The 15,738-nt window shown below is 43.9% G+C and overlaps 1 protein-coding gene across 1 annotated transcript; it reads right to left on the minus strand.

The window, feature by feature from the left end:
- Window positions 1-257: 257 nt before the first annotated feature.
- On the minus strand, window positions 258-15,020 carry LOC102794410 (muscle M-line assembly protein unc-89-like). Its single transcript, XM_006809011.3, has 10 exons — window positions 14,878-15,020; window positions 9,791-10,153; window positions 9,590-9,712; window positions 7,232-7,576; window positions 6,440-6,784; window positions 5,878-6,219; window positions 4,472-4,753; window positions 3,896-4,240; window positions 2,771-2,837; window positions 258-762 (listed from the first exon to the last, which is right to left on the minus strand). Exons 1-10 carry the CDS (start codon window positions 14,909-14,911, stop codon window positions 714-716), a joined length of 2,295 nt encoding a protein of 764 aa, XP_006809074.2. The 5' UTR covers window positions 14,912-15,020; the 3' UTR covers window positions 258-713.
- Window positions 15,021-15,738: the final 718 nt, after the last annotated feature.

Below are 15,738 nucleotides of genomic sequence, written 5' to 3' on the forward strand. Positions count from 1 at the left end.
AACATGATAAAGGACCCTCCACACCAGGTCATTCACTGTTTGAACAGGCAGCTCCATCAGACCAGGACAGCCTGATCTGAGCACAGCTTTGACCCAACAGCAGTGAACACAAAACACCAACATTAGTGTGTGTGCAGCTGCAACACAACAGCACAGTGTTTGATAACTGACACGTTTGTGGTTTCTAACCAGTGTGCACTGAATGGACTGACGTGAATAAATACTGTATATGTGACAGAGAGACACGAGACGTCATGTTAATAAGTAAAAAACATTTAATGTGGTTCATACAACACCAACATCACAACATCAGTGACCTCAGGCAGCAATCACAGGCACTGACAGGAAGTGTGGGTGTGGCCTCAGGTAGCTCTGAGATCAGAGGGGGTGTTTCATGATGTTTGATGCTTCCTGACAGTCAGTAGCTTTGACCTTTGACCCACATGAAGCTAACATGTGACACAGAGTCAGGACACTCTGTGGAGATCCATCAGAACAGCAGAAACGCGCTCGGGGTCATCATCATTATAAACTTGTAAAGTTAGACAAACAGCTGCAGAACATCTGGCTGAGGTTAGTTAGATGTTAGCTGTTAGCAGAGGAAGGCCAAAGCAAAGCTGCATCTTCATCTTCTTCAGGGCTGAATACACAACAGATACTGTATATACACACAGGCTGCTCTTCATCACCAGCTCCTCCTCCTCTGTGACCCATCAAGCTGAATGAACGTCCATCAGAGGAACGTCTTCATGGTTCGTGTTCCTGAGGACACAGAGGACAGTCAGACACTCACATGGGTCCGTGGGTTTGATGCTGGAGTCTATCCCAGCTGTGCCAGCTGATCAATATCCTACAAACAGACTGATCAGCTCTCTGATCTGTGATCGATCAGCTGGAACTAGGATGAGGCTCAGAGCCAAGAATTAAACCAGGTTCATACATTGATACCTGCACAGGCAGGTCATGTCCTCACTCACTGAGCTCTGAGCTCCTTGTTCCATTAATCAGTGTTAAATATGGAATAATCTTTATATGATGAGTCCCATGCAAGAAAAAAAACTGAATTCAAGCAAATAATTAAATTCCTCATAAAGTCGGTGCAGCACTCCAGCCAGGTGCACAGAGAAGCCAAAACCCAAAGAGGTTTCTCCTCTGCTCGAGCTGCAGCGGTGCTACACTTAATCTGCTAGCAAAGGTCATTTTAGCCTGTGCAGATCACTTTGCCTAAAGGATGCCAGGGTCCTGATGTGATTGGTCACTCTGTTGGTGTCAGAACCCTGGCCCTTCAGTGGATAGGGCAGTTCGATATAAGGCTATATATCTGATGACGATATGAAAACGCCTATTGTTTCATATTATACACGATCGTTTGTTTCATGGTGTCACAATGTAAACTGTTTACGGTTTGTTGTCATGGTTTTGATGATCACTGTAGTGGCTATATCAATTTCTTAAAGTTCTTTCTTTCTCTTATATTTAATATAACCACAGTGTGGACGGACAGACAAGCCACTGTTGTTAGGCGTTGTCGTTAGCAACAACGACGGTAAACCCAGCGTGTGGCTCCGCCGTCCGCTTGTTTATTTTCCACATAAACCTTTCACAATAAAGCTGAAGATCCTGTTGAGATTTTGTAGAATAAACTGAAATGATGACAAACAGAAAGACCAAAACAAATCCAGGACATTATTCCTAAACGAGGGGCTCGCTCTGTAGCAAGAAAAGTCTGACACGGGCCAGAAAACTGGACTCTGCAAAACCCGTCCCCACTCAAACCTCTTCTACCACCTATGCAAGAGTCACATGACAGATGGAGAGAGTTTATGGATGAGAAGCAAAGCTCTACCTACCACATCACCCTGTTCTGAAGCAGCTTCACTGGCTCCCGGTCAAATCTCACATTAATGTTAAAATACTCCTCTATTCATTGTCTCTCCCCACCATCTCTGGCTTGGTTCAGATCACCATCCCACTCCAGTGCCCCCGATCATCCTCTTCTCTTTCTTTTTCTCTTCCTTCCTCTCGTCTTGTTTCTATGGGGGGCTTTTAGCTGCTCTGACCCCCAACCTTACCTGCAGACCTCAGAAACATCACCTCATTCCCTCTTTTTAAGTCCAACCTCAAAACCCACCTGTTTAATGTTGCCTACTCCATATAACTGTTTTCACGCCTGTTTTATTTGCTGTTCCGTGTCCTTGAAAGGTGCTTTTAAATAAGCATCCTAAAAGGTTAATTGTGTTCATCTGTGTTTTCAGTGGGCACCACTGAACTGTTCATTGTTCCCTCACTGCTGCTAGTTTGGGTCATTATGCAAATGTCCTGTTTATAAGGTTGGAAACCTGCAGTCGGCTGAGACTGAATGAGTCACCTGGATGATAATGAAATGTTTCTCCCACTGAAAACGTCCAGATGAACACAATCAACCTCTGGGTTGATTCACCTCCACACTGCCAAGTCAAGTAACAGCTATAGTGATGTGAACCAGCAAAATGTCACCAGCAGATGAACTGCACGAGTGTAAAAATGCAGCACGATCACAGGAGAAACACTCGCAGCTTCTCTGTGGGCGTGGCCGCTGAGCTCTGTGCAGGTTGTTGGATTTATGCACGAGCAATTCAACTGTGCCTGTGAAACGAAATGATTTGCTCAGATTACATTTTTTCTTTTTCTTCTTCCTTCTTATGATATAAAGATCATTCCATATTTAAAGTGCAGCTCATTGACACTGGACCAGCTGCAGTTACCATGGTGACCTCACAGGTAAACATACCTCGGTTCCTGTTTTGGTGGCCTCCTCGTCCGTGGAAGCATGTCTGCCACGATTCCCTTAAAGGTTGCTGCAGAGGAGAAAACAGGAGTGAGTCTCAGTCTGTCTACATCAGACACACAAACCAGGTGACCATGTGACTGTTTCCTCTCAGCTGTGGTTTAGTCTGAGCAGTGGGAACACTGGAACAACCTTTAATGGTGATGAAAACGATCACATACATGAACTCCATAGATTGCACAGATTTGGCTTCCTACAGTTAAACGACTATGACTGAGTGATATTTAAAATGCAAACCAAGCATTCCCTAAATCAGCACCTGGTCACCTGTCTGTGTAGGCCAATCACAGCTCTCCGTGAACAGCTCAGCTGTGAGTTTAACACTACATTGAAGGACATGTATCACAAATGTTATTTTACACTCTGCACTGACACATTTACAGTTTAGTTATCTCACTGGGCTCAGTGTTGTTTGGTCCAAAGGTTTTATTCATACCCATCGCGTAGATAAAACGAACACACTTAGCTTCTATATTTGGCTTGTAAAAGATGCTCTTAAGTCCTGGTGATTATCAAGCAAGTACTTATGATTATTTTCATTTCTCTTTAATTCAGTAAATGAATGTGGATTTAACCTTGAAGCACGTTCAATCATCCAGGACTTCTTCAGTCTCAGAAGGCTGAAGAAGTCACCCTAACACTTCCATTAAGAACATCCAGATGAACACTGTCAGCTGTCTGTGGTTGCAGACATCATGTGAAGATAGTTCTGCTGTTTATCAAACTAGACTCCTTAAATATTTGTTATTAGTTGTAGTTTCACTACAGAAGCAAAGGGACGGTGCAGCTAAAGGTGTGTTCAGATCTTTATGTGACACTTTCTTTCTTATAGTCGCATCCGGTCGCAGCAGATGGCCCCGCCGTTTTTCCTTCCCACTGTCGCCAAAGTGCTGCTCATAGGGGGTCATATGATTGTTGGGTTTTTCTCTGTATCTATGAAGCGCCTTGAGGCGACTTTTGTTGTGATTTGGCGCTATATAAATAAAACTGAATTGAATTGAATAGTGTAAACTTCTTATCAATCTTTTTAGAGCATTTGTTCGATATTTACTGCACTGGTACACTCACGTCTGACTTTGAGAGTCACTACTTTCTGTAGCAGCACGCGTCCATCCTTGTTGAGAACGCTGCAGGTGTAGCTACAACTGTCATCAAGGCGGGGGTGTTTCAGGGTCAGACTGAGGTCTCCAGTTCTCAGTGGATCTTCCTCCATCTTTGTGCGACCTCTGTAACGCGGGTCCTGTTGATTTTGCTGGTTGCTGGGTTCACTCTCATACACATCGAGTATGACGGTTTTGTGTTCAGTGAGCATCCAGAACACTTTGCTAACATAATGAAGGTCAGCTGTGGTTTTAAAGGGCAGCAGGACAGACTCCTCCCCCTGTGGCACCTCCACCACTTCCATCTGGAAGTCTGAGAGCAGAACATGAACACACACAGACATGAGTTGATGGTCCATCCTGTCCTCTGTGTAACCAGCTGTTCTCAGTGTTTCTCTGACTTGGAGCTGAACTGTTGTGTGTTGATGAGTGAGGCTGCACAAACAGCTGTGCAGCTTTTATTCTCACACAGCTGCAAACAGCTGGACACACAGGTTTACACATGCAGGGATTCACACTGTGGACAAACAGCTGTTACACTCACCTCTGACACTGAGAGTTACTGATCTCTGTAGCAGAGCGTGTTCATCCTCCTTATAGGTGGTGCAGGTGTAGACTCCACTGTCAGTGAGCTGGAGGTCTTCCAGGTTCAGACTGAAGTCTACCTCACTTCCCTGATGGTTACGTATTTTCTTCATCAACTTGTATTTGGGGTATATGAGTTTCCACTCCACTGTGGAAACGTCACGGTGTTTATCTGTTTTGTTAAATTCTAACAAATAAGACTTGTCTCCATACACTGCCCCCTTTATCTTCACAAGGTCGTCTGAAAAGAGACAGACAGACACCATTGAGAGTTGTCAATGGAAAATTGTACTTATTAGTCAGTATAATCTTTAATGATATAATGATATAAGTTTGAATATGGTAGAATACTGCATGTAATCATTTGTGTTTAGAAGTATGTAGTTGGTCTCATCCTAGGAAGTCTGTAACGTTCCAGGGTGTTCTGGCGTTCACCCCCACATCCTGGGAGCATGGGAAAGGTCGTACCTTCTCTTATTGTTTTACGGTAGGATGAACGTAGTTATATCTGTTTTAGTCTAAGTGCTTTTAGATGAACTGCTGGACTTTCCAGACCAGCAGGTTTAGGGAAGTCATTTATGGGGTCACACTCTGACCCCACACACACACACACACACACACACACACACACACACACACACACACACACACACACACCTCCACATTCCAATGTAAGGAACAAACGCTCACTGAAGAGTATAACTAAAGGAGCAGGGCAGTCCTCAGGGCGGGTCTCTGAGTCTCACTCTAGGCTGCCCTTGCTAGCAAGTAAATCTGTGTGTTTCTCTTCTCTGATTCGCTGCTGAAGAAGTGTTTTAGAATATATCTCTTAACAAGAGTCCACTCCAGTGTGACAAACTTGATCCAGGTCATCTTTGGTCTTAAAGGCAGCAGCACAGACTCCTCCCGTATTTTTTGGCCACACACAAATCTTTTTTACACATACAAATCCTGATTTACAAAGTATTTTGACCACAATTTGAGCCCATACATTTATATATATATAAGATGAAGCATTCTGTTCCTTATTTACCAAAAAGTCTCATTAAAGACGCTGACCAATCAGCAGAACCCTTAAGAGTAGCAGTGCCAGCAAATGTATTCATCTGTACTGATCAGTGAATGTCTGCAGCTTCTTATTAACAACGATGATGATGATGATAGAGAGCTCAGTGAAGAACATGCTTGTATTAGATAGAAAACGCAAAATATCTCATTACACTTTCAGTTATTAAAATTCATTTTCAGCACTTTTGTGTCTCATCAGAAACATTATTTTACCGTATCAGGTTATCACAGATCCATCAGCAGCTCTTTGATTTCACTCATTCATGCTGGATTCACACAAACAGCTGTTTCACTCACCCATGGCATGGAGAGTCACTGATTTCTGCAGCAGCTTGTGTTCATCCTTGTTGCAGACAGTGCAGGTGTAGACTCCAGTGTCACTAAAGTGGGGTTGTTTCAGGGTCAGACTGAGGTCTTTAGTGCTCAGTGGATCTTCCTTCATCTCTGTGCGATCCTTGTTATCCTGGTATTGGATATATGACACACTCTTTCCACTCTCATACACGTGGACTGTCATGTCTTTGGGTTGAGTGAGTTTCCACTCCACTTTGACGTCCTGAGGAAGGTCAGCTGTGGTTTTTAAGGGCAGCTCGATGGACGCCGCTCCTTTTACCACCTGCACAATGTCTGGCAGACTCTCTGTAAAGACACACAGACATGAGTTGATGGTCCATCCTGTCCTCTGTGTAACCAGCTGTTCTCAGTGTTTCTCTGACTTGGAGCTGAACTGTTGTGTGTTGATGTGTGAGGCTGCACAAACAGCTGTGCAGCTTTTATTCTCACACAGCTGCAAACAGCTGGACACACAGGTTTACACATGCAGGGATTCACACTGTGGACAAACAGCTGTTACACTCACCTCTGACTCTGAGAGTCACTACTTTCTGTAGCAGCATGTGTCCATCCTTGTCGTAGACGGTGCAGGTGTAGACTCCACTGTCAGTGAGGTGGAGGTCTTTCAGGGTCAGACTGAGGTCTCCAGTTCTCAGTGGATCTTTATCCTTCATCTCTGTGCGACCTCTGTAACGCTGGTCCTGTTTATCTGACAGATTGTTTCCACTCTCATACACGTGGACCTTCCTCTTTGGGGGTTCAGTGACAGTCCACTCCACTGTGACGTCCTGACGAAGGCCGGCCGTGGTTGTAAAGGGCAGCAGGGCAGACTCGTCTGCATCTGTTGCATTCACCACCTCTGGCTGAGGAGCTGAGAGAAAACAGAAGAACAGACAGATAAAAAAGCTCACTGTTACTGTTCCATGATGATGAGACTCAATATTCCCACTGTGTGCACTGCTGAGACAAAAACACAGAGAAATTCAGCACTATGTGTGATCAATTCTATGCTACAAATGCTAACAAATCATGTCTTTGCATGTTCTCCTGCCAAAGCTTTGTTGGACCTGTTATTGTCGAACTGAAAACACTGGACATATTCTGAAAATGGGCCTCGAAAACAGCATTTGAGAATGAAACCAGTAATGGGGGTTACAACTATGTGTAGTAGCAAACAGATGATGATACAAATACTGTCATATCCAGACATTTAGTAAGGTTATCTTAAAAGAATAAAGAACACAGCACCAAAGAATCTGTCTGATTGGATCTTATTCATGGAGGAATTGTGATGTGGACAAACAGCTGCTACACTCACCTCTGACTTTGAGTATCACTACTTTCTGTAGCAGCATGAGTCCATCCTTGTTGCAGACGAAGCAGATGTAGAGTCCACTGTCAGTAAGGCAGAGGTCTTTCAGGGTCAGACTGAGGTCTTTAGTTCTCAGTGGATCTTTATCCTTCATCTCTGTGCGACCTCTGTAACGCTGGTGCTGTTTATCTGACAGATTGTTTCCACTCTCATACACGTGGACCATCATGTGTTTGGGTTCAGTGAGTGTCCACTCCACTGTGACGTCCTGAGGAAGGTCAGCTGTAGCTTTAAAGGGCAGCAGGACAGACTCCTCCCCCTGTGGCACCTCCACCACCTCTGGCAGCAGAGCTGAGAGGAGAACATGAGGTTTACAGACAGACATGAGTGAGGTTGATGGTCCATCCTGTCCTCTGTGTAACCAGCTGTTCTCAGTGTTTCTCTGACTTGGAGCTGAACTGTTGTGTGTTGATGTGTGAGGCTGCACAAACAGCTGCTACAGGCAGTACTAACTTTGAATTATAACAAACATGTATTTAATCTGTGAAAGTTGTGCATGTGTCAGCACTTCTTTAGAGACATGAAGGAGACTTAAACTAATTCTTGTGCTTCAGGCTGCTACTGATGGTCTGCAGAGATTCTAGCAGATATTAGTTAAAACCAGTAACACTGTAAGTAATCAATTTATTCATGAAGCGCTGTCAGACAAGTCCCAGCTGCAAACAAAGTTCTGACATGACAAACAGAAAACTTCCATCCATTCACTTCCACTTATCCTTTTCAGGGTCGTGGGGGCTGCTGGAGCCTTTCCCAGCTGTCATAGGGCGAGAGGCGGGGTACACCCTGGACAGGTCGCCAGTCTGTCGCAGGGCCAACACACAGACAGACAGACAGGCAGCCATTCGCACTCACATTCACTCACAGATTCACAACTATGGGCAATTTAGATTTTTTCAATGAACCTATCTCCACAAACTGGATGTGGACTGTGGGAGGAAGCCGGAGTACACGGGGAGAACCCACACAAACACAGGGAGAACCCACACAAACACGGGGAGAACATGCAAACTCCACACAGAAAGACCTGATGGTGGAGTTGAACTCAGGACCTTCTTGCTGTGCAGCAACAGTGCTAACCACCGTGCCCACAAAGAAAGAAGAAAACAATACACAAATAAAAAAGAGGTCAAATTAAATGGAAACAACAAAATCAGCACATTAGATCAAATTAAAGCAGTAAAATGAGAAGATGTGTTTTAAAAGTGGACAATGAAGGGGCGTCTCTAATGTGCTGGGCCAGATTGTTCCAGAGATTAGGAGCAGCAATGGAGAAGGCCCTGTCCCCTCTGAGCTGAAGATAAGATCACCTTTATTAGTCCCACATGTGGCAAATTTGTTCCTCTTGGACCTGGGTACCTCCAGGAGCAGCTAATCAGCTGACCTGAGAAACCTGGGGGTGGTTAAGGTCAGGGTGGGGCAATTTAAAAACAAACTGAATTTTAAAATGAACTCTAACATATACAGACAGCCAGGATGGGACTTGAACTGGGAGTTCCAGTTAAAAGTTGTGCAGCAGCATTTTGTCCAGCAGTCCTTTAAGGTTAGAAGAGACGCCTGAAGTTTGCCCCTCTTCCATCTGCGTTCAGCTCTACGACACTCCCTTCTCACAGCCTGCATCATGTCACTAAACCAAGGCTTGGTTTTAGCCTTGGGCTGCCTGGTTTTTAGTGGCGCCACAGAGTCCAGGATAGTTCAAGAAGATTGAAATCAATCCGACAGCGGCGAACAGGAGCGCTGGTTTGAACTGTAGTGTGTGAAAACACAGCATCAAATAATACAGCCATACGGTCACTTCCACATTAGACACAGGTGGACTGTGTGACAGGACCAGGTCTAGTGTTCGTGTGTGGGACCAGCTACAGACGGGACCAGATTAAAAGAGTCAATAAGGCTTAAAAACTCCTTCACCAGAGGTTTGTCAGGACAGCAGACATGTACATTAAATCTTAATGTACAATTAAGATGAAAATCTCCCACAATAAGAACATGATCGTAGTTGGGCCCAGCCAGGAAAAGTCATTTATGAAGTTCTTTGTATTTAAGGGGACGATAAATAACAGCAAAGTGCACAGAGTTGAATACCATAAGATACCTGAATGACTGAGCACGCATCGAGATGAATTATTGTTATTGATAAGATGAACACAACAACTGAATGACTGACTGTGTGACTGTGGTGTTACTGAGTAACAGGTGAAGGTGACGGCTGCTGCTTCCACTTCTTGGTCTGCTCTGTGGAAACGCACACACACACATTATAAAACACACACACACACATTATAAAACACACACACACACACACACCTTTGCTGTCCTTTATCCTTTTATATGCACAGCACACAAACAGACTAAAGGCAGCAGCCAGGATGATCAGAGGAAGCACAGCTGAGAGGACTATGGGCCAGACTGGAGGAGGAGGAGGAGGTTCTGTAACAAACACAGGAGACATGAACATCATCAACATGTTTGTATGAACTCACATCCATCTGACCTCGGTCCACTGACCTGTGACTTTCAGCTGTACTACAGTTTTGCTCAGATCTTCTCCAGCCCTGCGGGTGATGCAGGTGTAGCTTCCACTGTCAGAGACTGTGGGCTTCCTCAGAGTGAGGCTGAGGTCTCCAGTCTGCAGAGCGTCGACTCTCACTGATGTTCGATGTTTGTAACGATCATTCTGACGACTAAGATCATCACGCTCATCAAGATTGTCACTTTTCTGCCTACGCAGGTGAACTGTTGGGTTGCTGAGCCCATCACGGTCCCACACTGCTGCTGTGGAGCTCCTGGAAACATCAGCTGGTACCTGACAGGGCAGCAGAACAGACTCCTTCCCCTCATACACCTCCACCCCTGAGGCATGCTGGGAAACTGAAGAGAGAAACATGAAACAGGTGAGACCTGTGCTTCCAGTCACATGACCTTTCTCTCTCTCACACACACACACACACACACACACACACACACACACACACACACACTTCAGCAAAGAAACAGTGATAATGAACCATCAGCTCAGGTCTGTCACAGTGAACCTGTCCAGCTCATCAGTGTCTCCATCCAGCTCAGATCACCAACACAACACAAACACACATGTGCAGTAAAGGCTTCTGCACATGTGTCCTGCCCTCACACAGAAACCTGTACTCAGAACATCACAGAGGAAGCAGCTGAGAGAAGCTTCCTGTGAGGGTCACTCAGGTCCAGTGTGCAGTGAGAGAGACTCAGGTCAGGTGGATAAAGCTCATCTGTCTGCAGTTAATTATGATAAATGAATGTAGCCTATATGCTGTGAATAACATCAGCTGGAAGTAACTCAGGCTGTGACATCAGACAAAAGATAAAACTTTATGTTACTAACTGAATGATTTTATGCTCCTCAGCTGCAGCAGGACAAATATGTAGTATTTACACGTAGTACCATATGTAGTACATGTTTCTGCCTCTTTAGGTGGGAGTGCTTGTCTCTCTGTGTGGGTGGAGGTCTCAGCTCCATCAGCACTGAGCTAACAGCACCCTGGCTGTGTGACAGGAGGAGGGCTGGTTTACTGTTTCTACTTCCTGTTTGTGTCTGTGGCTCCTCCCCCTGCTCGCGTTTGGAGTTACATCTAAAAAGGCTCAGTGGGAACTTCCTGTAGCTGCAGTCTGAGCTCAGACACGTCAGATCATCTGTCTCACACACGCTGCTCAGTACAATAGTGCACAGCCAGGGTGTCGGTGTAGGAGACTCACAGAGCCCTGCAGGCCCGGTTTCCAGTCCTGCCTGTTAGCATCCAACCTCACTGTCTCCTGCTGTCTGTACTACACACATGTTTAAACCACTGACTGTAGAAAACATGGACGACGCGACACCGCCTCCTCCCATTGTGCAAAAATGAAGACAAAATACCCGCTTGTGGAGGCTGCCATCTTGCATTTTTGGAGCTTGTGGGCCTTTCTCAATATGCGTACTTGCGTTCTCGTGTACTCGTGATACGTCATCAGTCGGAGACCAAGTACTGTTCCAATTCGAAGTACGCATCAAGCCGAGAACGCGAAGAATTCCCGGATGTGTTCTCGCTCCGCCCGTTTTATCGAGCATGCATCGGTGGTGACTTGTGTGGACTTGGTACAGCTAAATATCCCAGAATGCATTTCGTCCAAAACTCAAACGCGGCAATGGCGGACGAGCGGGGCTAAAAAAATTTAAATATTACTCTTTCTGGGTCACAAAATAAACTTTTAAGTTCTTTTCAAGCGAGAATGTAGCTGTGTAAACTTCGAATATCTGCTCAGTTTATCAAGATATCATATATTTCCAAACGAGCTCCGACGTTTTCGGAGACGTCTGTGACCCACCAGCTCCATAGCAGACAGCGAGGTCGAGGATTATTACAGCCGGCGAGAACAGCCGACTCTCGGCACATCGTTTTCAACCCCCCCGCGGTCTTTTTGCTACTCAGGTTAAACAAACCCCAGTAGCTGTCTATTGTACTGAGTGTCCACTAAAATAAAAATAAAAGCGTTCTAACATCTCACCTGCTTGTTTTTATTAAGGTATGTACACGTATGTACATGTACACTATTTTTATTAATAGAGATTTCACTACTGAGGTTAAACATGATATAGAAGTCACTTAGATCACTTCTAAATGTTAATGTTTGGTTTATTTCAGTGTTTTATTTGTTCCTGAGTAGACCGGTTTGGCTGTGATTAAAGTTAAGCTTCATAACATATTACTCACAGTTAAATTAAGGACGGCAGTAAAAACTCCGGACCTGTGACATCATCAAGTACGCTGGTGTTCCAATTGTACAAATCGCGAGTCAGTGCTCGCGTTCTCGGCGAGTCCGTACTTCCGTGGAGTGAGTGAAGCTGACCCCCCACCCACTTGAAACGTAAAGGCAAATAGGCGGAGCAGTTAGTGCTACGTTTGTGTAGATTTGTGCAGGTAAAATGAGCGTTTGTGCTGCTACGGTTTACGAGATATTAAAAGTTATATTTTTTGCCGATGACGTCACCATCCCCCCAGACTGCTCCAAAACGGGCCAAAATGGTCTACTTTTTTAGTGCTACGTTTGTGCAGATTTGTGCAGGTAAAATGAGCGTTTGTGCTGCTACGGTTTCCGAGATATTAAACTTTATTTTATAGGTCATTCAAAGGTCACCATCCCCCCAGACTGCTCCAAAATGGGCCAAAATGGTCTACTTTTTTAGTGCTACGTTTGTGCTGATTTGTGCAGGTGAAATTAGTATTTGTGCTGCTATGATATGAGATATTCTGTTATGGTGTTACTGCTGAAAAATGTCTTTTTCAAATGACCTTTCACTTTGTGTGTTCACTTGTTCAATAAAGTTCGGTTAAAAAAACCCTCTTGTTGTATTTAATCAGCTAAATTTGTAATGAGTGTATTTTTTTTTACTTCAATTTCTTTACTTTAATCACTTTTTGTTCATAAAACCACGACGCAAATGCTTGAGTATTTATTTTTTTAGAGTGGATTAAAAAAACTTTATTGAAAACTACATTTGAACATTTTACACTCCCATGAACACTTTTTGAGAAACGAACAAGCTAGCAGTCTTTTGCATCAAATACACATTTTCTGGCAGAAAAAACTATTATTTGCCATTACTGTGTCTGAAGGATTCTTAGAACAGCATGTTACATCTGATTTCTGAACAAGGTAAGCTTACATTTAAAATACTGAGGTTTTAGTTACTGAGTTAATACATGATATAGCTAACTGTCTGGATCAAAAGGATTTTTTTCAATGTTAAACATTTTCAAAAATGTCCAAGAAAAAAGTTTCTAAAGGACTTTAAAACATGTAGCACACTGGACTAAAGTGCTGTACAGTACATGTTAATGGGTTAAATACTCAGACTCAATTTAATAAACTCACAAATTCAATAGCTCCATCTTAAAAACAATAATTCCACAAAATATGAAAGTGTAGATTGGTGGAGAACTTGGGGGAGGGGTTGCTCCTCCTTAAGGAGCAGGGTTGGAATTGTGACATTAAAAAAAACAATAATTGCTAAAAGAAATTTATTTGTAGTTCTAAATGAACTCTAAATGCATTTAGGATGTTTTTTACTCACTTTATGTCTCTTCCACGATGTTATTTCTCTTTCCAACAACATAGGTTACAATTACATTAGCATGACCAATTATGCAAATTAGGGGATGACGTCATTTAGTGACTTCTAGCGACTTTTAGGACAGCCAATAGCGATTTTCCTTACTGAGGAGTTGGCAACACTGCACATGTTGCTTTAGAGCCGCAGGTTGAAGATCCCTAGGTGCTGTGGAATATTCAGTTTTCTACACGTAGGTAACAACCTATCAAAGCAAACACTTCATTTTTTCTGAGACAGCTACATTAATAATAATGAACATATAATTCAAAACAAAATCATAGAGGCCAACTGGGTATGTAAAAAATAATAATAATTTAGGTATACGTGAATCACTTCACATGAAACTCAGTTTTGCCACAGAAAAACTTTAGCCTACCTTGTGTACGTTTCTGCACTGGTAACAAAAGAAATATTGACCTTTCCGCTGAATAAATTGTGTTACTAAAGTGTAAACTAATAAAAGTTAATATGCAGCAAGCCTAGAAAAAGTGGACAGCCTTCTATAAAAGTGCAAAACTCCACAGCTGCTGAAACTCACTGCCACAGACACTGGCGTTATACAGTGTAGGCCGTAATAATTAAAATCATTATATCTCAGATACCGTAGCAGCACAAACGCTAATTTCACCTGCACAAATCAGCACAAACGTAGCACTAAAAAAGTAGACCATTTTGGTCCGTTTTGGAGCAGTCTGTGGGGATGGTGACCTTTGAATGACCTATAAAATAAAGTTTAATATCTCAGAAACCGTAGCAGCACAAACGCTCATTTTACCTGCACAAATCTGCACAAACGTAGCACTAACCGCTCCGCCTATTTGCCTTTACGTTTCAAGTGGGTGGGGGGTCAGCTTCACTCTGCTCCGTGCGTTCTCGGCGAGTACGTACCCGCCGAGAACGCGAGTACGTACTCGCGTACTTGAGAATTGAAAAAGGGCCAGAGTCTGCGCAGTAGTGACTTGAGGTGGAGCGACTGTTTCACGCTCCCGTCCACACACCCGCTGGACACGCCCCTCTAAAACTCTTTACGTAGCCCGGCCGCTCCAATTTATCTGCTGACGGATTTGCAATGCAATCAACAGCATCGAGACTGACGGAGTGTGTTTGAGATAACCTCATAAGTGTCACAGATGACGGTTTTTTTTGCTGGTTTGTCGGTAGCAGCTCCTGAAACGCAAGTCTGCCACACATCTGTTCGACCAACGCCAGTTGATCTAAACACCAGTAGATCTGGAACACCGCACATCGCTAGCAATCATATGGCACATTTACTTCTGAGGAAATTTTAGACTCATCATCAGAAAGGTTGCCGACCTCTGGTTTAAACACACACATATGATCAGCTGATAAAACCAACTGAAAGTGCGGGATCCGCCCTGCACGGAGGCCGCGGGGACGAGCTTCATCACATGAACGAGCACGATGAACGTGAACATTTGCGGTTAAAAACACCTCTGTGTGTGTTTCTTACTGAGTAAGAGGAGCACGATCATCATCATCTTCATCCTCGGTAACAGTCCCGTTACAGCTGATCCTCACCGACCGCTCCCAGACACAGATACGTTACTCTGAACAAGATGGCGAACAAAGAAAAACCGACTTTCGATTCTACCGGAAGTCTCCTCCTCCCTGAGAACCTTCATAATAAAAGCTCTTTACAGTGTTGAATACAAGATAAACGGAAAGGGAAGAAATAAAGAGTGATGTGCAGGTGAGAAGCTGTAACACTCACAGACTGTACGAAGATTAAAGGACAATTGTGAACTTTTATTCTCAAAGCATTTCATGTGGCTTTAAAGCTGTCAAGAATGAGATTAAGTTGCTGAACCTGACCTCTGACATGCCAAAGCAGGTAGTTTAGCTAAACTTTGGTGTGTAACTGTGCAGAGTGAGGAATTTATTGACAGTGGGGTTCTGCCTGTCATAAAATGAGGAGTAAGAGCTGCCTCAGTAAGATACCCCCCAAGAGCCACATGGTGCTTGCTGTGACTGCATGTAGTGGGATCTCCCAGTGTGCATTGGTAATAAAGCTTTGATGAAAAATACTCCAGCCTCATCTGACTCTCCAGCTGGGATATCACACAGATCAGTGAGGTCAAGAAGAAGTAAACCTTCTCAGCTTGTCAAATGTACATAAATCTTTGATCCCTCGCAGTGTGACTCTGAAGTTGGTTTCATTGTATAATGTTGGGCATGTTTCTACCAAGGTTTGAACTTTGTGTATAAACAAGAGAGAAAAGTGTGAAAACACCTCGTGGCGTGCCGGGCGACCCAATTGTCTTCACCCTTCCCAGCGTGGTGAATTTTGTAGCTCTTTTTTTTTGTGTGTGAA

Source organism: Neolamprologus brichardi, chromosome 3 (genome assembly GCF_056152115.1).
Source record: "Neolamprologus brichardi isolate AB-2024 chromosome 3, ASM5615211v1, whole genome shotgun sequence".
Classification (NCBI taxonomy): domain Eukaryota; kingdom Metazoa; phylum Chordata; class Actinopteri; order Cichliformes; family Cichlidae; genus Neolamprologus; species Neolamprologus brichardi.